The 26,051-nt window shown below is 33.9% G+C and overlaps 1 protein-coding gene across 2 annotated transcripts in view; it reads left to right on the forward strand.

The window, feature by feature from the left end:
• Positions 1–23,565, forward strand: part of MYOZ2 (myozenin 2) — a 36,263-nt gene extending 12,698 nt beyond the window's left edge. For both annotated transcript variants that reach the window (XM_027103608.1, XM_027103607.1), the window contains 4 exons: positions 4,687–4,856; positions 9,899–10,028; positions 15,168–15,351; positions 22,728–23,565. In XM_027103608.1, the coding sequence (XP_026959409.1) occupies positions 4,687–4,856; positions 9,899–10,028; positions 15,168–15,351; positions 22,728–22,962 (719 nt within the window). In that variant the 3' untranslated portion in view covers positions 22,963–23,565. The remainder of the gene's footprint in view (positions 1–4,686; positions 4,857–9,898; positions 10,029–15,167; positions 15,352–22,727) is intronic.
• The last annotated feature ends 2,486 nt before the right edge of the window (positions 23,566–26,051 follow it).

The raw sequence follows: 26,051 nt of genomic DNA on the forward strand, positions 1-26,051 counted from the left end.
CTCATTTCTAGTGTGATTCCATTGTGATCAGAGATCATACTGTATATAATTTTGATTCTTTTAAATTTGTTGAAGCTTACTTTATGGTCCAAGATATTGGTCTGTCTTGGTATATACTCCATGTGCACTTGGAAAGAATGTGTGTTCTATTGTTGTTCAGTAGAATATTTTATGCTGTTTATAAATATTTTATAAACAGTAGGATTATATCCTACTGGTTGATGGTGTTGTAGATTTCTTTTATATCCTTGCTGATTTTCTCTCTGTTGTCCTATCACTTGTTGAGAGAGGAATGTTGAAGTCTCCAACTCTAATTGTGGGTTTATCTATTTCTCCTTTTAGTTCTATTAATTTTTGCTCCATTTGCAGCTCTGTTTTTTGGTGCATACACATTTAGGATTTCTAGGTCTTCTTGGTGGATTGACACTTTAATCATTATATAACGTTCTCTGTCTCTGGAAATTTTCTTTGCTCTGAAGTCCACTTTGGAATTAACATAAGCGCTTCTGCTTTCCATTGATTAATGTTTGCTTGATATCTTTTTCTATCCTGTTACTTTCAACTTGCCTATATTGTTCAAGGCACTTACTTGAAGTGAGTTTCTTCTAGACAGCTTATATTTGGGTCATGTTTTGTTTTTTTTGTTTTTTTGCGGTACGTGGGCCTCTCACTGTTGTGGCCTCTCCCGTTGAGGAGCACAGGCTCTGGAAGTGCAGGCTCAGCGGCCATGGCTCACGGGCCCAGCCTCTCTGTGGCATGTGGGATCTTCCCGGACCGGGGCACGAACCCATGTCCCCTGCATCGGCAGGCGGACTCTCAACCACTGCGCCACCAGGGAAGCCCTTGGGTCATGTTTTAAAATCCAGTCTGCTAGTCTCTATCCTTTAATTAGGGTATTTAGAGCATTTTTATTTAAGCTCTACTACTGATGTAGTAGAGCTTAAGTCTATCATTTTATTTTTTGTTTTCTGTTTGTTGTCTCTGTTTTTCCCTTCTGTTTTCTTTTTCCTAGCTTCCTACGGATTACTTGCACATGTTTCAGAATTCCATTTTTATTTATCTATAGTTTTTCAAGTGTACCTGTATAGTTTTTGGTAGTTGTTCTATTACATTATATGTGCTTAACTTATCAAAGTTTACGGATATTGTCATTTTATCAGTTCAAGTGAAGTACAGAAAACTTATCTACCTTCATGTCTATTTACCCTCCCCTGTTTATAATAAAATTGTGTTAACTATTTTCTACATATATTTATATCAGAGTTTTATAATTTTTGCTTCTATGATCAAACATAATTTAGAAAACTCAAGAGGGGAAGGGAGGCTTACTGTATTTACCCACGTTTTTGCTTACTGTAATCTTTTTTTGTTCCGATGTTCTAAGATTCCTTATTTTATTGTTTCCCTTTTGTTTAAAGAACTTAATTTAGTTATTTGCTATGGTCTGAATATTTGTGGCCCCCCAGAATTCAAATACTGAAATCCTAATGTCCCTGATGGTATTAGGACATGGGGCCTTTGGGAAGTGACTAGGCCATGAGGGTGGGGTCTTCATGAATGATATTAAAGACCTTATGAAAGAAGCCCAAGAGAGCTTTCTTGTCCCTTCTACCATGTGAGAACACAGTAAGAAGTGGGCAGTCTACAACTCAGAAGAATGATTTCAACTGAACCTACTATGCTGGCACACAGATCTCAGACTTTCAGCTTCCAGGCCTATGAGAAATATATTTCTGTTGTTTATTAGCCACTAGTCTTCGATATTTTGTTGTAACAGCATGAACCATTCTTCTAGGGTAGGTCTCCAGGCAACAAATTTCCTAGTTTTCCTTCATCTGAAGATGTCTCAATTTCCCCTTTATTTCTAAAGAATATTTTCACCTGGTATCAGATTCTGGGTTGACATTTCTTTTTTTTCAGCATTTTTGTCCCACTTCCTTCTGATCTTCATGATTTCTAATGAGAAATCCACTGTCATTCTCATTTTTTTCTCCCTATAGGTAAGTTGTCATTTTCCTCTGGCTGCTTTCAAGATTTTCCCATTGTCTTTAGTTTTTAGAAGTTTATAATATGTCTTGTTGTAGAGTTCTATAGATTTATCTTTTATAGAATGCTTTTAGCTTCTTGAATCTGTAGGTTTATGTCTCTTGCCAAATTGGGGAAGTTTTTAGCCATTATTTCTTTGTGTACTTTTCCAGTCCCACATGCCTCCTCCTCTCCTTCTGGGACTTCAGTGATATAAATGCTGTATCTTTTGTTCTAGTCACACCAATCCCTAAGGCTTTCTTTTTTTTTTTTCCCCAGTCTATTTGTTTTTCTCTGTTGTTTTTATTGGGTAATTTCCATTGTTCTATCTCTCAATTCACCATTTCTTTCCTTTATTCCCTCCATTCTGCTACTGAATCCATCCACTGAACTTCTTATTTTGGGTATTTTATTTTTCAGTTCTAATGTTTCCATTTGGTTCTTTACAACTTTTATTTCTCTGCCATGATTTTTTATTTCTTTGCTAAAATTTTCTATTTTTCTTTCATTTGTTTCCAGAAATTTGTAATTGCTCTTTGAAGTATTTTTATCATGGCTGCTTTAAAATCTTTGTTATTTAATTTTAATATCTCAGTCACCTCATGTTGGCACCTGTCTTTTTTCATTCAGTTTGAGATCTTCCTGATTCTTGGTATGACAAATGATTTTTTTATTTGAGCCTGCATATTGTCATATTATGTTCTAAGAATCTTGCTCTTATTTAAGCCTTCTGTTTTATCTATCCTAGTCTGACTGCTTCAGCAGGGGAAGGAGAGTGCCACCTCATCACTGCCAGGTGGAAGTAGGAAGTCAAGGTTTCCCAGTTGGAAGTCAAGGTTTCCCAGTTGGCCCCTACTGAAACTTGAGGAGGGTCACTTAGTTACTAGTAGGAGGGGGTAGGAGTTCAGAATCCCCACCTGGTCTCCACTAACACTACAGGGATGGAGAGTTGTTACTGGCTGACAGGGATGAAAGTCCCAGCTTCCTCCTTAGCCCCTCTGATACCACCCTTATGGGAGCAGCGGGGCACCTCATTACAGCCTTGCAAGGGTAAAATTCTGGGCTCCCCACTTGAACTTTGTTGATATGGGTGAGGCCAAAGTTTTTCCTGTGGTATTTGGCTGAAGTAGAGTAGCTATTGTCTAAAAGTTTTCTGTCTTTCTAGGTTGTTTCTTTCCTGGTCTTGGCTAGTGAGAACAATCTTTTTGGAGGCTTTTGACTGCACCTTTTGGTGTTTCTGGGTTAATAGCATCTTCAGCTCCAAGTCTGGGATATATGGGGCTAAAAGAAAACCCAGAGAATTCAGTACCTTGTTGTTCCTTGGATCCTGAGGAAGGACCTTGTTGTCCCTAGCTGGTCTGCCTTCTTCTCTCCAACTTCCAGAGTCTTCTTATGTTTATTTTATACATAATGTCCAGGATTTTTAGTTTTTACTTAGTAGAGGTATAGGGAAAAGTAGATCTATTCTATCTTCTCAGAAGCAGAAGTCTTGATATTATAATTTTTATAATTAGTGGAGCTCCTCTCTGGGTAACATCAAAATATATAAACAAATTGATTTTTTTTCAAGGCAAAATGGGGAGAAAATTTGTAAGTAATTTTATTGTTTTATCTCTAAAGACCTCCAAAAGCCTAATTATTAGGGTTAATTTGTTACATCAGAAAATGTTGTCCCCATCAACCAGCATAATTATTTATTTTACAAATGGTCCAATTTTTCTTCTTTGCATTTAAGAGCAGTACACAGTGGCAAAAGAACTCTGTGGGTTACACAAAAAGATATTTCTGATTAAAGGTGCAAGTGGAGGAGTTTTATTTCTTTGGGATTTTAGAAAAGTCCTTCAGTACTAGAAATAGAAAATAACAGTTGTTTACTGAACATCTCCTATATTTAAGGCATGGGGGACACAAAGACAAAAACATAAAGAATGGGTAAGCCATAAAATAAGTAAAACAGAATCAAGTAATTGTGATTCAGTGCTATGGGAATACAGAAAAGGCATGAATAATTATGAATAGAGATTTTAGAGAAGGAATTGACAGAAATGGCACATAAGCTAGATTGAGAAGGATTTGTTCATTTAATGCTTATCATCTACCTACTTTATGTTAGGCTCCTTGGTGCTAGATGCAGAATGAATAGCATTCTGACAGAGACAGGAAAATGGGTGGCATGGGCCAAAGGGTAGACATTCTTGTAACAGAGACTGCTAAAATTGATACAGAAAAATGTTGGGAGTCAAACAGAGCTTATGAAGAGAATTATGATCAGTGTTGTTTGAAAACTCACTAAATAAGGAAAGACTAAATTAATAGTGTCATTAGCTTACTTTCATTCACTCTTTCTATGTGCCAGGTATGATGCTAAGTGTTTGATAAGAAACATTTTATTTAATCCTCAAATCAACCCTATGCAGTAGGTGTTATTATTAGCCCCACTTTAGAGATAAGGAAATTGAGGTTTACAAAAAATAAGTAACATATCTATGATCATACAGTTAGAAAGTAGTAGAGCCAGGATTCAACCCAAGGCAGTCTGAGTAAAGAGCCTATATTTTAGTCACTATACTAGCATATAGCGGGCAATAAATTATGAAATTTAGCAAAGCACTTAAAAATGCTTATCTTGGGGTTTTCATGCACATGAATATTGTTTTACAGATGTAGATGGCATGGACCTGGGCAAGAAAGTCAGCATCCCCAGAGACATCATGTTGGAAGAATTATCCCATCTCAGTAACCGTGGTGCCAGACTATTTAAGATGCGACAAAGAAGATCTGACAAATATACATTTGAAAATTTCCATTATGAATCTAAAGCACAAATAAATGTAGGTATAACTTGATAATGTGGTACCTAAATAAACGGGCAGCACTTCTAAATTTATATGTGTTATTAGATTCTCAAACAAGTATTCTACAAATTTTCTTTTCATTGATTCTGTTAGACTTTTTATTTTCATGATAATGAATAGTTTAGGTGGATAAACAAAGGAAATATTATGCATGATATGAGTATCTTTTTAGTTCAGTACAGACATTGTAAGTTTGTAGATTTGGCACTGAAGAGCTCCTCTGTTCTGCTAAGACCAGGGAGAGGGAGTGGACATTGGGTACTAAAAGTTTCCATGGTCTTATCACCACTGGTTACATGTTTGGGATGGAAATATTTCCAAAGCACACAGTGCTTCATAAAGTAAGTATAAGCATTTTATTGGCTGAATACATCCTGGCAGTAAAACATGCCTGGGAACTACAGACACAGTTGATCTCCTTTCAAAGCATTTATTCCACATTGTGTAGAGAAGTCTGTTATTTATTAACAACAAAACCAATGTGGATAAAACTCTTTGGACAAAAGTTTTCATCAACCAGAAGTTTAAAAAAGCAAACAAATTAATTAAATTATATTTTACATATTGCATGAATACCATATTCTCTTGTCATTCAGAGAGATTTTAGAGGAAGAAGTTCATAGTAGAAAAACAATTAGCTTTGGGAAAATGACTTTAAAAATAAAATACCAGGTATGAAGAATCAAAAAGCAACAGTGCATTGGTTCTAAATTTGAGGAGATGCTAGAGACTACAACAAATATAAGTTGTTTTTTTGTCTTTTGTGTATTTTTATTGAGGGTTTCTTCCTGTAGCTATGAAAAGTCTATAAGTTTACTTATGAATTTAAACCTGAAACCTTTCCAGCTGCCATCACTAGTTAAGTTGTTTTGAATGGACAGCTAAATTCTTTAAAGCAAACAGACTGGTTTCACTGATCTTTTATCATAATTACTAAAACACATTACAGAACTAACAACCGCACTCACAAACAATAAAATTTTTTTCATTTCTGAACTATTTCCCTTGTTATGATGCTGGTTAACGATAAATGGTTAGAGAACATCTTAAACTGTTTCTTTTCACATTAATGAGCATCCTTCAACACCCATGAATTGAATTTAGTTATAATTATGAATTCAGTTAGACATCAAATTTTACTCAACCATAGTATTTACACTTATGAAGGATGGTTTTCACTTGAAGTCATGGATAAATGCAATGTTATGTTACCCTATAATTATGCCCAGTATCATCTTATCAGAAAATGTCTGCAGCTAATACAGCATGAGCCTAAAATAACCCTTAACTCATCTGACAGAGTGTAATTATATAATCATATTCTTTCAATAATGACAACAGAGAAGCAGCTTTGAAGAATAATATGAAATATAGCAGCTTAAGGGAGATTCTCTGAAAAGTCATCTACAAGTCTAGACATCTGAATAAATGAATAAATCTAGTTTTCATAACTTACATTTATATCTCTAAGTATAATGCTTTAACTACAGTTCTGGTGGAAGGTACAATGAGATTTAAAATGTCCATTAGAATAAAGCATATTCTCTTATCACTAGTATTTCCAATTACTGACAATAATCTTATACACCTGTGGTCAAATGTTCTGGTCATAGGTAAAATGTTTAAGAACAGGTCTTGATAGTTTTTCAGTGTTCCTAGAAGATTGGGAACTAAATAAATAAAATAATCCCAAATAGCTATATTGAAATAAGCAATTAAATGCTGATAAATAGCATAGAGCAATAAACAATAATAATATATGGAATAAAGTCACATGTCATTGAGTTACATAACATATTCTGAAGTCTGATGAAATTTACTCTCTCTTCTTTAGAAATGAGGAAAGTAGTATTCAAGGAAGTACATATATTTATTTGGCTTAAGTAACACCATAATAAGTAGACTGAAACCCAGCTCTCAGAATTCTAGAGTTCTTGCACTGACACTTGTCATGGTGTAATTAAAAGAAACTCTGGCCTGGAAACTGGAAGACCAGGGTTCAGTCCTGGCTCTCCCATAATCTGTGTAATTTGGAGTCAATTTAAAACTTTCTTTGCCTTTCTGGACCTGTTTTCTCATTTATAAAATAAGGGATTGATGCAAATGGTTTTGTAAGGTGTTTTCTGGCTTTAAAGATCTGTGTTCTCTGATCCTAATTCTAAAAATGACCTGCATAATAAATCACTGAAGAAGGTAGTGAGCTACATTGTATGATGACACATTTGCTTTATCACGGTATTAGATTGCAACTTGAAGCAAGCATTGATAATGTGACAGGAATTTTTAAAATATTAGGTTCAGGTCTAGTTCCATTCATTTATTTATACTTTTGGCAAAAATTTATTGATTGCCTACCATGTTCTAGAAACTATGCTGGTATTTCAAAGATAAATAGCTCTTGTCTAGTGATAGAGAGACAAAATAACATTGAAAAATAGAAAACAACTATTTACTGATAATCTAATTCTTGAATCATCTTTATATGATTTATATCAAATTAACTTATTGACTACATTTTCTGAAATGACCTTTTCCTTTTACTGCTTCCCTTGAGCTATAGATATTGTCAAAATAATTATTTAACTTATATTTATGCATTTCTTATTTTATTATAATGTTCAGGACATCATTAGATGAAAATATAAATCAACTCCCTGGTAATGAATGCCACTGGTTTAAATATTAAGTGTTATTAAAAAAAAAAAAAGCACAGCTTTGGGCTTACTCTATTGCTGAGAAACTGGCAAACTGAAGCCACACAAAACTTATGTCATAAATAACAACAGAAAATAGGCATTTTTAAAAAGAAATGAAGATACGTTGCTTGCTACATATGCCAATTTTGAAGCCCTAGTTCATGAACTGATCAACTTCTTACAGAAATAGGCAAAAAAAAAAAAAAAAAGGATGAAGAGAATGAGCATTAGAGTGAAAATAGAATAGAAGAATGATTCATCAGAATTAAAAGTCCCTTCTATAAATCACAACAAAAGGATGTTAATCAAAACAATTCACATTTTACAGTTAAGACTACATCTGCTTTTAGTAACTATGGACTTTTCAAAATCCTTAAAATATTAGATAATACTGGGAAAAGGGGAAGTATACTGTAACAAGTAATTCTGAAATAAGACCAAACTAAATATATTGAGATTCTGAACATTTATTTATTTTGTTCAAAAAATAACTTTATAAAAAATAATTTAAGGCTCATATCATAACTAAAATAAGTCACTACCCAACTATTAAAAGCCTTTGTTTGTATACTTAACAATGACAATAGAGCTACTAGGTGTCTCCTGATAATTAATGACTATTTAGAAAGAGTTGATTTTCCTATCTATAAATGAGGTTAGTGTGACAATTTTTAAATTAATGTAGGTAGAATGGTTTGTAAGTTTAGGTGAAATTCATTTCATGGGCACATTTCAGTAATTTGTAAAAAGTAATTTTTATGCATGATACAATTAAACTTTCTATATTTATGTCAACTGGCTTTTATTTATAATTAAAGTTAGGGAGAACTTTTCTCTTTTCTAAGAGGTGGTGTAGGTTCAGAAGTGATAAAAGATATTAATCCAGTCAATTAAGTTGAACACTTAAGACAAGAGCTAAATTCAAAACATGGAAAACTGATGTATCTGAGTATAGCATTACTCATCTCTAGAAATTGTTTCTTATTGCCTCTTGAATAAAATGCAAACTTTCATGCCCAGTAATCAAGACCCTGTACTCACCTAGTTGATGTTGCCTCTCATGCCTTCTTGCATGGCTCCACAAGCCAGCTTACCCCTACTAACATTGCCCTACTCATTTCCACAGCAACTTTACCAGGGTGCTGCCTAGAGTAAAGTGAAGGTAAAAGGCACCTGGAGAGTGGCTGTGGGTGGGAGAAGCCTGAAAATGCAATAAACTTAATTTTCTTCATAATTTTATCAGGTGAGGCCTTAATTTATGGCCTTTAATTATAGTATTTGGATTTTAGGACAAAATAGTCTTTTATCCTCACATTTCTATAAAGTTGAATAAGTATTAAACTGTAAAATTGTACTTTACCTTATCATCTTATAAATAAATACAGAAATGAAAAAATATTTTAAACTACTTTCTGCTTATGTCATACAGAAGAAAGTCAAAATTGGTCTTTATTTGCTATGCCTTTCAATAAATTTTTCCTTCTAAAGTTAAAAGATGATTTGACTTTACGCACTTCTTAAATAGATTGGCTTTTTAAAAAGTATATATATATTTCTCATATATGATTAAAACAATACTTTACCATAGAGATAAGTCCTAGCCATATTTCTGAGGATATAACCTATTACAATGTCTGTTTTTCTCTGTTAAAATGCAACCTGACTGTTTTTAAATTGCTATATTGCCATAGAATAAATCCCAAATTATAAGAGTAAAACAAATTCACCTAAAACTTTAAAGACAAATGCTCTTCTAAGCATTTTATTTTCTAGAAACCCCAAATTCTTCCTTCTATAAGTTCATGCAGCTTAAAGTGCAAATATTTTTTGTTATATATGACTGCTGTCCAAATTTCAGATTAAATTTTAAAACAAGGCATATTAAAGCATATCATTAAATCCCAAGTATAAATAAAATAGTAATGTAACAATGACTAAGCCGTATGTTTGGTGAGTATGCTGTATGATATTAAGTTAGTAAAGACTTAAAAATTAAATACTTAGATTTCCCTTTTAGGTATGTTGTGAATAGCAAATTACATAATTGATACAAAGCCCTAGACACAGTGCCTGGCACACAGTAAGGCTCAATTAATTAAGTGGATTGCCATCACAAAACAGATCTTAGATTGGTATCAGTAAAATTTCTCATTCAATAGCTCAACTAATTACAATATAAATTATTGAGACCTCATGTAACAATGAAGTGGCATTGTATTTAAATTCTAAGTATACAAATGGCATCTTGCACATATGATTTCTCCTATTAGTGTATCTAATATTTTTGAGTTTTCAGTTGAGTTTACTTTTGATCAAATACAGCACAATATTGCCATGCAGAATGAGAAATTGGATGGAAGCAACTTGGAAAGTGGTTCACAGCAAGCCCCATTTACTCCTCCTAACACCCCGGATCCACGAAGTCCCCCAAATCCAGAAAACATTGCACCAGGTAACTAATCCCCTTACAAATAGAACAATAAAGTTGTTATGCACTTAAATATATGACTCAAGTCATTTGGATTCTTTAGTAAATGGTATCTAAATGATACAGCTTTTCTCATTATATATCTACTTTGTAGATAAGTTCAGGACAAATGTAAAGATTTAGACCTAGAGGAGTCTTGTAAAACATTTACAGGAGTCTTACGTTCTTTCAGATGGTCCATTGTATTTGTTGGCAATCACCTATTATATTAAAAATTAAGTTGTTTGTAATTATATTGAAATCCTATTTGTATAGAACTGTATAATTTATGAATTGCTATGATATATATTTGTCTAATTTAATAATAACTCTATGACATTTATTATAATCCTCAGTTTACAAATTAAGAACCTGAGGTTGTGAATAGCTATAAGCCAATATTGACTGTTCAAGAATTAAATCCAGATCTGGTACCAAATTTACAGATGCCTCATGTGAAGCGACCTTGTGGAGATTGCTTTTGTTATTTTCTGCTCTCTTACAGAACCTTAAATGCAATCCTTTAATACTGTATATTTGTTTATTATCTTAAAAGAGAAGCAAATGCTATCCAAATCAGTATATGTTACTTAGAAGTACTGTTTGATTTTGAAATATTCAATCAGAAAAATTATCTGATCTATTTAGACAATAACTTTTCAAAATAACTTAAAGCAAATACCCTTAAGTTTTTCCTCAAGAGTAATGTATAAAGTAGGTTTATAAAATTTTCAACTACTTTTATATTGAAATTAGCAATACTTATGTCATATGTTTGTAAATTAAACAGTTAAATTTAGCAAGAGTACTTCTGGAAATCTTCTCAAATAGCACTAGTGTTTTTGAAAATATATAAGTAAAGCAACTGTATAATATTAAATCTTATTTAAAAGTAAGTTGAATGTCAGTCACTGATGAGCTTAGACTTATCAGGACGTTCTTACTGAACACAATGAGAAAAGGTATTGATAAACATAATAAACTAACATTGAAGGGAACCAAATACACAATTAGAATGCACAGAATTCTGAAGTGAAGCATTGTAATAGAGTTCTCAGATAGCTTTACAATTTTAAGTTCTCGAATACAACATTAAGCACATGGGGGAAAAAGAAGCTTTAGAATCAGACAGACCTGGGTTCAACCTGCAGGCTCCTTTCATTTCTGCCCATTTTACTACTGTGTTGGGAAGGAAAATAAATCTCTTTCAGTCTCAGTTTTCTCCATCTGTAAAATAAGGAAAATAAATCTCACTGCACATGGTCATTGTGAGAATTAAATGTGAAAATGTAAGTATAGTCACTAACATATAATAAAGTATTCAGTTAAAATTAATCCTTTCCCTACCTACCTTTATATTCTTAATACTCAACAGACTATATACATATTCTTTTAGCTCCAACCACTATATTGCAACCTCTTGCTTTCTAATGTTTGGAATGGTAGGGTTTTTTTTTTTTTTTTTTTTTTTTGCGGTACACGGGCCTCTCACTCTTGTAGCCTCTCCCGTTGCGGAACACAGGCTCCGGACGCGCAGGCTCAGCGGCCATGGCTCACGGGCCTAGCCGCTTTGCGGCATGTGGGATCTTCCCGGACCAGGGCACGAGCCCGTGTCCCCTGCATCGGCAGGCGGACTCTCAACCACTGTGCCACCAGGGAAGCCCGGGTTTTTTTTTTAAATAGGAAACAGAAGACATATAGAAAAGTTTATGTTGATTCAATCTGGTACTCCCATTACTAAGTTAAAATGTTTATTATTAATCATTATCATAAACTATGAAATTGCAAAAGGAATAGAAAAATTCATCTCTACCCTCAAGGAATCATACATAGGGAGACAGGACAAATGTCCACACTATATTTGTAGTCTCATTTTCTCTCTGCATATATAATTCAATATCATATGTACATTTTATTTACCATCAGGAATCTATCTATTAATATCTATCTATCTATCTATCTATCTATGTATATATATAAAGAGAGAGAGAAATTTTGAAAATACAAATTCATATAGCTATTTAAAGCTAAATATTCAATTATTAAATATTTGGATACGTCTGTGTAATATAGACTAAGAAAAGGGAGAGTTTGGAGGTTATCAGATAGCTTGTGATTAAGCAAGAGTAATGGATCCTTCCTTCTTGGTCGATGAGTTGAAAAGTATAACAAATTCAGGGGGCAAATTATAGCTTATCCCAATTTAGCAAAAATTTTTATTGATTAAACCTACTATGTCTCCACAAGCCAACTTATCTCAAATATGAATTAATAAGTCTTACGATGCCACAATACTGTAGGAATGAAGTTCCTTTGAATTTAAATAAGTTATATTAAAAATATATTTAAAAATCAAACAAAAATGTTGGCATATAGCATTGTTGAATTGTATTATTTCTCAGAGGTTAAACTATGTGGATTCTTTCTTGTAAATAATTCAGCGTATCAAAAAAGAAAAAAGTTATTAGTTAATTCTGTCTATTAAAAAATCTGAAAACCTGGAATGTTCAAAAATGTGAAAAGATTAGACCATTTATAGTTCCTCAAGTCAATAGATTATTATTAGATTATTACAAAACCCTTAAAATGATCATGAACATGATGTAGAAGCTTTCAAAAGTATTTCAAACAAAATTGATTTGCAATAAAATACAAGATTCCATGTGCACTAGAATTATAGTTATGTGATCATTATGCTTATAGGTGAAGAAAAACGGGAAAAATTGTGTTTTGGTAGTGGGATTTGAATACATTTTTAAAAATACAGAATTTGAAATTTTCCAATTTCTATATGGTTGACTCTGATCAATTTTAGGAAAGGAATAGGAAATAAAATGTGGTAGTCATGGTAATGGAGTTATATATACTATACAAAGAAAAGACATGGTAAAAGGTAACTCTGCTTTCCTGGGAAAGTCAGGAGTGAATAAACAGAAGTGATAACCTCAAGCTAAGGCTTAAAATAGCAATTTGTAGGTGACAAGAGTTAGAGAGAGTATTCCAGGCACAGGGAACAAATGGAACAAGTAGGGAGGCATAACGGGATACAAGCTTCAAGTAGATCCACAGTTCGGGAACATAAAATGTGAGAGGAGCGGGCAGGAGATGAGGCTGGCTGGACAGCTAGGTAGGGCCATTTGTGTCATACTGAATAGTTTTCTTTTTTTGGCCACACTGCATGGCTTGTGGGATCTTAGTTCCCTGACCAGGGATTGAACACAGGCCATGGCAGTGAAAGTGCTAACCATTGGACCACCAAGGAATTCCTTTGCTGAGTAGTTTTGACTTTTGTCCTGGGGAGCCATTATAGAACCTGGAGTAAGGGAAGTAAGTGACCTGATAAAGTTTTCCACTTAAAAAGGTCACTCAGGCAGCAACAGGGAGGTGCCTGGATGAAGGGTTGAGAGCTAAAGGATAAGTATGAAGGCTACTGTGAAAACCCAGGCAAGAGATGTGCAGGGCCTGAACGAGGTAGGGAAAAATGGAAATGAGGAGGAAAGAGGTAATTTGCTAGAACAAGATCTCCCAATGTTCTGTTTGCAAATCACCTGCATACAATTTGTAAGCAATATCTGAAACTTCCTGTCTTTGGAGGGAAGACTCCATTATCAACATTCTAAGTCGGTGCCCAAGGTGATTCAGAAACACAAAGTTGAGGGCCCCTATTTTAGAAATCCTCAAATATAGTTGGTAATACTTATTGATTTGTTGTGGGAATGAGGAATTGTTTAGGACAGTGCTTCTGTCTTGGACATCTGAGGGTAGTAATAACATTTGCTAAGATGACCAATATACAAAAAGAAGCAGCATGTATTGGAAAACGGATACATGTAGGTCTAGATAGGTTATAAAGAGTGCCAGGAGAGTATTAATTTGGACAAATATAATAGGTGGTTGAATAGAAGGGCCTGGAGATCAAAAACAAACCTTGGAATCGTCAATATGTAGGTCACAGTTAAAGCCAAGAATATAAATGAAATTTTCTAGGCAGTGTATAGTCTAAGAAAAGAGCTTTGGGTAACACCAACATTTAAGTGGCAAGCGGAGAGAAGCAGCTTACCAAAGAGACTACCATTTGATACCGGAGACAATCAGAAGAAAATTAAATTACTGCAAAAAATAACTGTCTACTGGTGAAATTATCAAGAGTTTTTGGAAAAGAAAAAGTAATTTTTAGTGTAAAGAAAGGATAGGCATGGTTTGACAGAAGAAAACTGAAAACATTTTAGAGAAGGAAAAGAGCATCAGGGAAACCCCAAAGTAGGAGTGATCACATGGTAGAGGTTTTGACATGGTGGAATAGAGAATTATATGAAAGACATAACTAGGTGGTATGGTAGTATAGCTGGAGAGTAAACAGCTGTGCCTTTGAAGACTTGAAGAATGTCACTTAATGCATGTGAAAATGGTTTCACATTTATGCCAGGAATTTGTGTGACTTTTAAATGGTACTTACAGAAAATTTCTAGCTCATGTGAAAATAAATTGAGGAGGTGAGACTGGAAGAAGAAAAGTTAGAAATCCTCAGGAACAAAGTAAACAAGGGATGGACACATCAGGGAATAAGAAGGGCCTGATTAAGACAGTGGAAACAAATTCCTTCACCATTTTGAAGCTTGAACATTTTACAGACCACTCAGAAATTTAGGATAGTCAACACCTGAACGTTACTTCTAAAGAATCAGCTCCAGAGGAGGGAGATTTTGTCTTCATTGATATTTCCCCAGAACCTAGACCACAGTAGACACTCAATTTACATTTCTAAATTAATCCATTAAGTGTGGTATATAAGGCCTAGTATAAATTAATATAAGAGGCACAATTTTTAAAAAATTAAGTTAATAGTTTCACTGAACAAATACATACTAAGATAGTCAAGGAAAAAATTAACTATGATTTGGTAAAATTAAACACTAAGTGGTTTCTTTTGAAAATTCCATGAATTAAAAGGGGTTTAAAAATGTCTCACACTTTCAGACTACTCTTTTCTGAGAGATCATAAAAAGAATGCACTCTTCATAAATTTACCCCTGCATGAAAAATTAAACATGGGAAAATGTTAGGTGGAGTTTAGTAACTCTTAGGCACTCTGTGTTTACTTATTCTTGCAATATTTTTCCAAAGGATATTCTGGACCACTGAAGGAAATTCCTCCTGAAAGATTCAACACCACAGCTGTCCCTAAGTACTACCAGTCACCCTGGGAACAGGCCATTAGCAATGATCCGGAGCTTTTAGAGGCTTTATACCCTAAACTTTTCAAGCCTGAAGGAAAGGCAGAACTGCCTGATTACAGGAGCTTTAACAGGTAATTCAATTATCCTGGGTGACACTTCAGCATGCAATACCAAGGCTTTTATATCATGGTATGGAGAACTGAATCTTCTGGTAGAAAAAATTTTTTTAAAGACTCTAAATAGCAAAGACTCATTTTTGCAATATTATTAATATGTCAAACCTTAGTCCCTTTTTAGTGTAACAATGAATGCTATAATACAGAAACAATCACTAAGATCATCTCCCACATTTTAAAATGTTATTTCTAATAATTTCTAATTTGAAGGTTGATATTAGTTTATGTGTTGCTCCAAATGACAATGCTGTTCAAGAATTTCAGAAATAATTTGCATGCAGGACTGTGAGAATTACCATCTAACTCTAGGTTCCAATTTATATTTGCGTAGGCTTTAAACCAGATTAAAGGTAATTTAGGGCCAAGACTCCAGCACATATACACACCAATACTTATGCTACCAAAAATACTGCCAAATAATATCTGCATTATAGTTTACACAATGGACATTTATTTTCCCCTGTTATCCATTTTTTATAATTTCCATATATTTTTAATGGTCTCATAATCCATTCTTTGACCACTAGATTTTCATTTTAGAGCAAAATATCTCTGGTATCCTGTCTCACACCCACTCAATTTATAGGCCACTTAGTGATTATTCACTTAAAAATTAATAAATTAAGGAGTACATTTTTGATTTACAAAAGAATGCCACAAAGTCTGCATTTAAATAGTGACCTTCCTTAGTACTTTTCAAATTATTGTACTAGTAACAATTTAGTTCTCACATATTGCTATAGTAATAGTATGAGTACTACATCTATTATTAGTAATACATCTACTAGTATTACACCTAGTACTACTAGCATTATTAGTAATGCTAATAGTATTAGTACTACATCTATTGCATAAATGAGGTATATCATAGAATTTAAGGAGGGTTTGAGGCGTGGCAAAGAAAGGATGTTGAAAGCCTATTCTAATCAATGATATAATTTTTTTCAAAAATGAGAATGTAGAAAATTATAAAAGTAAAACACTAGGAAGAAATGGAAACTAATGGAATACTTGAGGCTTGTTTTTGAGATTAGTGCTTTAGAGATGCCATATGACTTCTGTATACCTTGTGGCTTCAGTACCCCATACCTGCTGAGCAGCTTGCTTCCAGTTCTACAAACACACTATAGTATCTGGGTTGGTTATAAAGAGATGCCTATTGATTGTATAAAGACCAAGTGAGTGCTATAACAATGAACACAATACTATATAATTAGGAAATGTAGCTCCCTGTGTTAAATCAAGGCTTTTGTAAATGTAACACTGTATGTGTGTGTGAAAGAGAGAGAAGGAGGGGGGGAGAGAACTTAACTTGCTAGTAGTTCTCCTTTACCTGAGAAAATTTTATTTTAATATATCTATTTTTTTCTTTTTGTAAAAACAAATGAGAACAGAGACAGGGAGAGGAAGGGGGAGGAAATAAGTAGTTTCCAAATATTCTCAAAGTCTTTTGCAAAGAGTAAAATAATGCTCTTTGGTAGCCCCATATTATTATACATAATTACTAGATATTGTTAATAAAGCATGTAAGAGTGAGATACAGTCTTACAGCCTTCAGCAGTGGTAATGACTAGATGAGAATGGGCTCCCAAGTGTAATCATAATCTCAAAATAGCCCATAGTTTAATACAACTTTGTATTCTTATACTCATTTTGAGATATTTAAATATTTATGTTATATTTAAATAACACTATATTAAACCTGTGTAACATGTGAGGAAAAGTAAACTAGGAGCAAGGAGGTTTCCAGCTCTGCTTCAAAAAGCTGTATGACTTTGGGTATGTCACTTAACCTTTCCTTGTATTAATTGCATCATCTGTAAATACATTGTATGATTATATGATTAAGTACCTTTAAATATATTACATGCGTTATCTATTTAGTAGAGCAATTTATTTTAACTTCTATACAACCATTTTACATAATTTTTTACCTTATAGAATAATCAGTAATTATTATGGGTGTTTTATATGTCCAGCACTATTAATTTTTACAAATGCAAACCAATTATTGATCAATTGAAATAAACAACAACAAACAACAAAACAACAAAACAGATTCATATATTAACTGAATCTGAGTAAAACAAGCTTGTTAGTCACTACATAGACGATAAAGTGTAAAAATCATTTTAAGTCAGATCTATGTTTGAAGAAATTATGTTATGGGAATCACAGAGATGCACAGTGATCTTTTAGTAGAATATTCCAAATCTTTCAGTGGAATTTTTTGCTTCACTAACTAAAACTTGAAACTATTTTCAGAGATCTTAAAAATCTTACAAATAGTCTCTCACTTTGAATGCTTAACATCTCTGTTAAAAGATTTTCTTTACTTTGTGTCCGAGGGCAATAAAAATTTAAACAGGATATAGTCTCAATGGTGCCAAAGAAAAGAAAACTGCTTTTCAAAGAGCAACCTTTCACTGGATAAGCGGTAGGAGGTAGGAGATGGGTGATGAACAGAAGGGAATGTTTTCATTTACAGAAGAAAATGACCCACCAATTGGGTGGGAAAAACAAAACAGAACTGGATAAAAAGGGAAAAGCTAATGCACTAAATGCCAAACCCAAATATTGGATTTCAGTGGCACGGGAACATTTCTTTTTTCATTTAATTCAGAAAAAAAATAAATAAATAAGTAAAGGTGATTACTGGAATTAATAAATACAAGATTAATTGACCAAATTCAGCCTAAATCTAGAAATGCTCAACTACAGCCTCTTGTATCCAATGGATATCTATACTCTTAAACTCCCGCAAATGAATGTATGTCTTCTGCAATTGCTGGAGGCCCCACAATTAAAAAGACCATGGCTGGTTTAATGTTTTGTTTTAATGTTTGAAATTCTTAACAATTTTTTAACAAAGGGGCTCGAGTTTTCATTTTGCACTGTGCCCTACAAAATTATGTGGTGGGTCCTGATCCCAGGTTCTAAACTTTACCCTAAGCTCCTCTGTATTCAGGAAATTTTTCCCTTAAAGTAACTACATTGGTCCGTATGTGTTTTTTTCCCCCCTCACGTTTTACTCTTCTCTTGTCTGTGAGTTCATTGAGATTAAGACCTACTACAATCTTTGAATTCCTAGCATATAGCAGAGTATCTAGATATAATAAGCAATCAGTAATTCGTTAGATGAATAAATGAATGAATCAACGAACAAACTATTGCTTTACAGTGGTAAATTTCTAAAATGACAAAATGTTGTCTTGGACATCTTGGACATCCAAGAATAAGTTTTACTTATGTACTGAGTCAAATTTGAGTCATAAAGACTCTTCAGTTCACTAAATCATGTAACAAAATGTGGGACATTAATCACCTAGTTACATCACGAATGTGATAGCAACCTGGTTTGACACCATTTAGACACAGACAAGTGGTTGAGATTCCTAAATATACTGCTCTACTTAGAAAGTGATCTGAGAAGGCCCAATACTCCTTAAGAATTATCTTGTGCGGGTACGATATAAAGTAGTATAGAAGAGAAGGCCTTCAGTGAATTTGGATGCCTAGATTTAAATCCTGATTCTACACCTTACTAGGTGGGTGACTTTGGGAAAGTCATTTAACTATCTGTGCTTCAGTTTCATCCATAAAATGGGGATATAAAAAGAATCAACTCATAAGTTTGTTGTGAGAATTTAATGAGACAATCATGTAAAGCTTGGTACTCAAAGTGTGGTCAGACCAGCTGTGCTGGCATCACCTGGGAACTGGTTAGAAATGCAGAATTTCAGGACACACACTAGATTGACTGAATTAGCATCTGTACTTCAACAAGATCCCAAGGTGATTCCTATACCAAAAGAGTTTGAGAAGCACTTAAAACAGTGTCAGGTGCACAGTACCCTGTCAATAAATATTAGCTTTATTACTATGCCTTCTGAAGTTTAACAGTCATAAAGCACCTGACTGATGATCTAAATTCTTAAAGTTATTTTCCTAAACAATTTCTCTCACCTCCAGAGTAATGGTTTTAGGCCCTGGAATGTGAAAGTCTATACTGATATGATTGCTGAAATACTACATTAGACTGAGGTTACTGCATCAGTCAGTGATCTGTTTTTATCCATATCTTCCACAGCAATTTGGGGAAAATATTACAAGGTCAGTTATCTGGAGAACAGATGCAATAGAAAGTAAAACATACTGTTCTTCAGAAGGGAGCAAAACACTGGAAGACAAGAAAATTATGGGCCAAGAAGACATGAGATTCTGTACTATATGACACAGTTACATCTGCTACAGCCATTGTTGAGGTCACCTATCCACTCTGTGGACACTGAAGATCTTATCTGGCTTTCCCTCTTCTTCCCCAGTACTATTCCTGTCATCACTTTTTGGTGGCTTAAGTATCCACGTAAATAACCCACTGAACTCTCGGCCCTTTCATGTCCTTCACTGTCTTGCTTTTAAGGATCCGTCTCTCAATCCCACCTTAGTCACTCTTGGCTTTTCTTAAAGTTTATCACTACCAATACCTATTATTACCTTCAAAATCTCAATTTCAAGCATCCCACTCTCTATCACATTTTATCTTTATTTTTCATTTATTCTTTATTTCAATAATGTTTCAATTCCACACATCAAAGCCATCTCACTTTTCAAAGTCTATCAATCATTTTCTCCTTACTTTATCAGACTCCATGGTCCCTCACTATTATCACCCAGAAATTAAGATATTCAAGAAAGATCATAGGTGATTGAGCTTTGAAGAAAATCAGATCTCTTCCAGGCTTTAAAATAGTCTCTGCAATACTGGAAAATCTATATAGTCTTGCCAATTCCATTGTCTAAACGTTTATAAGAATCTTCTAGGTACAATACATCATACAAGTACATATATTGAGTAAGTTACAAAGATACATCAGAGAGAATTCCGGTCCTCTTGGAGTGCAGGCTGGTAAGAAATACAACAGTCAGACCAGTGGATATAATGAAAGATGGAAAATAGGGTTACAGGGGAGGTTAAAATAGAGACCATGGAGACTTAGGGGAGAAAGAGCTTACTTCTGGCTGTGGAAGATCAGGGAAAGCTTCAAGAAGAAAGTTAAATTAGTAAATACTTAAATTACTTATATAACATATTTAGAACTTAAAGAACTTAAAGGGGATTTAGAAATGTAGTAATAAGAGTCAGAGCACTCCAGGCAGAGAAAAATGAATATCTGTAAAGGCAATGAGGTTGGAAAGCATAAGGAAAAGAGCAAGCAGTGTATCAGTTTGACTGGAACAAATAGTATATGAAAGTGAACAGGGAAAAACCAGCATGGACCTTTCCATTGGGATGTCAAGGTAATTTTTTCCACACGTACACCAACCCTGTTCCTCTTTGTCTTCTATCAGCCAGTTGCTGAAACTCTAAACCTAGGAGTAATTCTTGATTTCTACATTTCTCTCACAATTTTTATCCAATTTGTCAGCAAATCCTGTTGACTCTACCCATAGAACACATCTTGAAACCACCCACTTCTTCAAGGAAAACACCTGAAATACAAGCTGCCATAATTTCTCACTTGAATTGCTACAATATCTTCCCTTCTTCCATTCTTGTCCACCTATAATTGTTCACATAGTAACAGCTGCCAGAGTGATCTTTATAAAAATTTAATCAGATTATACTTATCACTCCCCTGTTTAACACCTTATGATGGCTCCCTTTCACACTTAGAATGAAATCCATATTCCTTATTGGACAAAGTTCCACACAATCTACCTCTCTGTCCTCTCTCCTTTCTGCCAGCCCCCTCACCTGTCTAACAAGATAGGCCTTCTTTCTTTTCCTGAGAAGATCAACATTATTTCTGCTTTAGATTCTTTGCATTAGCTACTGTCTCTACCTGAAATGCTGAAGTGCTTCAGGCATACGGTCCATAGCTAACTTTTGACCTTCAGATGGCAGTTTAAATGTCACCTCTTCAGAGATGTCTTCTCTACCTATCCAGTCATTCAGCTGTGCCCTATTATATCATCCTATTTTAATCTTCTCATAGCTCTTTTCATTATTGGATATTTGTCTATATGTTTATGTTTTTTAAAATTTATTAGTTTTTTATTGACATACAGTTGACTTACATGTTTTTTTTCATCTGTAATCCACTGTTGTTTTTTTTAATTTCTATTTTTTTTAACGTCTTTATTGGAGTACAATTGCTCTACAATGGTGTGTTAGTTTCTGCTTTATAACAAAGTGAATCAGCTATACATATACATATATGCCCATATCTCCTCCCTCTTGCAACTCCCTCCCACCCTCCCTATCCCACCCCTCTAGGTGGTCACAAAGCACCGAGCTGATCTCCCTGTGCTATGTGGTTGCTTCCTACTAGCTATCTATTTTACATTTGGTAGTGTATATATGTCCACGCCACTCTTTCACTTTGTCCCAGCTTGCCCTCCCCCCTCCCCGTGTTCTCAAGTCCATTCTCTACATCTGCATCTTTATTCCAGTTCTGCCCCTAGGTTCTTCATGACCTGTTTTTTTTTTTTTTTTAGATTCCATATATATGTGTTAGCATACAGTATTTGTTTTTCTCTTTCTGACTTACTTCACTCTGTATGACTCTGTTTATGTTTTTTAATTGTCTGTCTCCTTCGCTAGAATATGAAAGCTTAGACTTTGACTACATTGTTCTCTGGTATAACCCCAGCACTTAGAACTGTGCCTGGCACTGAGTGAATGAATAATTAATGGCTAAATCAAACGAAGCTAGAATGTTACATGGGACCTTGGATGCCAAGGTAAGGAAGGTGGACTGTATTCAGATGAGTAGAAGGATTCTGAGGTTTTTGAGATAAAGGTGGAAAGATGCAAAGATATACCTCTTGCCTTAGAAGAGCTTATAATTCACAGATGACCCAAACAAAATCGTATTCTGAAAAAGAGAAGCTAACAATACAAAGTACCATATTATAAGCACCTAATGACTCACATAAGACAATCAACGTGACAGGAATTTGGTTAAGAAAGGGAGTGAGGGCTGGTGGAGAGGAGGCACAGAGGAAATATCTTAAGCAAGTATAACATTGTCAGCAAAGGCACAAAGGCAAGAAATGTTGTGATGTCCAGGGAACAGATTAGTTCAGTCCAAAACTAAGAGTACGTACATAAGGACTTTACACCAATTTATTATCAAATATCTGTTTTATCATAAAGGCATGGTCCTTGAATGGAAATGCTTGCCTCAGAGGTCAAAAACTGAAACCCTACTAAGAATATAACACAACAACATGCCCATAAGACCATGCATTAAATTGTTTTCTATTTTCTGTCAAATAAATTTGAATATTAATTAATTTATTCTTTTTCTTTTCATTTCTCACAGAGTTGCCACCCCATTTGGAGGTTTTGAAAAAGCATCAAAAATGGTTAAATTTAAGGTTCCAGATTTTGACCTACTACTTCTAACAGATCCCAGATTCATGGCCTTTGCCAATCCTCTTTCTGGAAGACGGTCCTTTAATAGGACTCCTAAGGGATGGATATCTGAGAATATTCCTATAGTGGTAACAACTGAACCTACAGAGGATACCACCATACCGGAATCAGAAGACCTATGAAAAGAAAGTTGTATGTGACACAAAAACCTGTAAACGTGAATGTTGCTGTTTTATTATTCTACTTACTTGCAAAGCCACTTACACTCTTCATTAGTAGCAATAATTTAATAGCAATTTAGCAATTTTCCTTTTATGACATTTAATTTCAATCTCAGATCAAAATCTAATAAATAATTAAAAATCTTATTTTAAAACCTTTTAAGTCATTCGTCTTTATTCATAATCTTGTTTTCACCTGGTCTAAGCAATCCAGCCTTTTCAATGAGAAAGTCCAGAAAAGTTACTGACAACAAAGGGTTTCATCTTTTTTGCCTTTAATATAAGCTATTACTGAATAAGTTTTTCAAATGGATCTAGAATCAAAATATAGTGCAAGATATTTAGATTAATTCAGAGTTTTATTTAAGGGATGAAAGCTATGGAAGTTGATATACAAACATTATTGATGGAGAAAAGGGTTGGGTTCTTCTTTTCTGACAAGCTTCCATGATAAAATAACTTGTCTAGATGAAGTCTTTTCATTAGTCGTTCTTAGAATTTCTAAAGTGCTTTGTATTTTTCAACGTGCTTTGAATCATTAGGTAATTGTTCCAGATGGCATTCGCCAGAGTTCAATTGGGTTATTATTTTTGTTTAGTATTAAGTCAAGGAGACTGAGAGACAATGACTCAAAGAACGTCATACTATTGCAGTTTTCATGATCAAGGTATGCTTGGAATTCAAGTTCCACAATGTTGTATGTTGATTAGGTTCAACTTTATGTATGCATTTTTAGAAGAGTAATAACAAAATACATGCTAGTATACATACAAATAAATATATGTATACGACGGGGGGAAAAGAGAGTGTGTAATTTGAATTGGCAGCTTTCTTTGCTGAATCTTTAAATTCTGCTCAAATCCTTAAGCACGAGGGAGTATATGCCTAAAACACAAATAAAAACAAGAAATGGAAGAACACAAAAGCATTTGAGAGTAATATAGCATATATCTATCATGAAATATATTAATATATTTGTATAAAAGACTCAAACTAATATAAAGTTATAGATATATCTTAAAATATGGTTGAAGAAATATATGCCATGGAACTGGTAAGACATAAATATCAATTCTTCCCATTTCAATTCAGTTAAAAGTTCTGTGATAGATGTTTATACCACAGAAGAAATGTCTTATCCATAGAAAACTATCTACCACATTAAGTTTAGGAGACTGGAAGAAGGAAAGTGTATAACAGAGTAATGAAAATGCTGTGTAGCAACATCACATACTTACAAAAGAATCTGCATGTAATGTTGAAATTGGTGGTTGTTTTGATCATCTTCTAGTCTTTACAAATTTGCTTATGAAAAATGCAGTGCCTAGAAAGGAACAGTATCTTACTTATGCATATTATCACTGTAGAGAATTTGTATAATCTAAAGTATATCTTTAAGATATCTTAGTTTCGGGGGAAGCGGGGGTGGCGGGGGTGGTGGTAGTGGTATGAATTGGAAGATTGGGATTGACATATATACACCAATATGTATAAAATTGATAACTAATAAGAACATGCTGTATAAAAAAATAAAATAAAATTCAAATATTAAAAAACAAACAAAAAAACAAAAAAAAGATACCTTGAGCTTCCCTGGTGGCGCAGTGGTTGAGAATCTGCCTGCTAATGCAGGGGACACGGGTTCTATCCCTGGTCTGGGAAGATCCCACATGCTGAGGAGCAACTAAGCCCATGCGCCACAACAACTGAAGCCCGCGCGCCTAGAGCCTGCGTACCACAATGAAGAGTAGCCCCCGCTTGCCGCAACTAGAGAAAGCCTGCGTGCAGCAACAAAGACCCAAAGCAGCCACAAATAAATAAATAAATAAAGTTATATTAAAAAAAAGATATATTAGTTTTATTTATGTTTTGGTATTTACCTGTTTTAAAATAACAATGTTGGCATCTACGATAACTCTAGATATGAGGGTCCCATCGTGCCATTTTTTGGTTCATTTTAATCTTTTAATAAATAAAAAATGAGTCATATTCTATTATGCATTTTGATGAAATGGTTTAGTTCTTTATTAGCAATTTGAAATGTTACTACTTTTCATTAAACTGAAATTTTATTGCATTATTTTAACTATCTCCAAATAGTTAAACTCTATGCTCAGTGTCACCACTCTGTCAACCACCAAAAAGGGGCCAGCAATTAAATATGTTAGTTATAGAACAGTATTCTCCACATCATAAAGGAAAATTTTAAAAGGGGAAATCTTAAGTTTTTTTTTAAGATTGGTTAGAAAATGATGGAATAGCCCTCTGCTCACTATCATATTTCTTCCTTTCCTGGAAGTATCTATTAATTCTAATTCAGTTGTCTGACACCTTTAGAAATGCCAAATTTCACAATCTGGTTGCTACACAATTAGAATTTGAAAGGAATTTTGGATGGGTTTTCCACTGACCTAAAAAGCAGCTAAATCTTTCAAAGTCTGAAGAAATATGATAGGCTTTTTAGAACAGCAGAAAGACTGTGGCATTTTTTCCACCCACATTTGTATAATGAAAAATGAAATAAAGGAGAAAGAAAATTAAAAGAAAAAGTAAATGAATGAAAATAATATTTGCTGATGGACTACTAAATGCCAAGCACTATACTCACTGGTTTATAAAGGCTATTTAATGTGTATTATTTTATTTTATTTTACTTTTTGGCTGCACTGCATGGCTTGTGTGATCTTAATTACCCAACTAGGGATAGAACCCAGGCCACCACAGTGAAAGCACTGAGTCCTAACCACTGGACCACCAGGGAATTCCCTATATTTTAAAAATTATTTTATTTTCATGATTATCCTGTGAGAAATGTATTATAATCTCCATTTTATATAAGAAAATTGAGCCTCAGAGAACTAAGGTGACTAGCTTAATTCTAGCTCTAAAGTAGAAGAAATAGGTGAGTCTGGCTCTAAAATAAATGCTCTAAGAACTCATGGTTCATAACTTCTCTTTCAGAATAATTTCAGCCTTAAACTATTTTATTATGTCTAGACAAATAATAAAAAATCTCCATTATATTAATTTTGGGAAAATATAGCTATAAA

The sequence above is a fragment of the Aethalodelphis obliquidens genome, unplaced genomic scaffold (assembly GCF_003676395.1).
Source record: "Aethalodelphis obliquidens isolate GAN/ISIS:26980383/991018 unplaced genomic scaffold, ASM367639v1 scaffold6, whole genome shotgun sequence".
NCBI classification, from domain to species: Eukaryota; Metazoa; Chordata; class Mammalia; order Artiodactyla; family Delphinidae; genus Aethalodelphis; species Aethalodelphis obliquidens.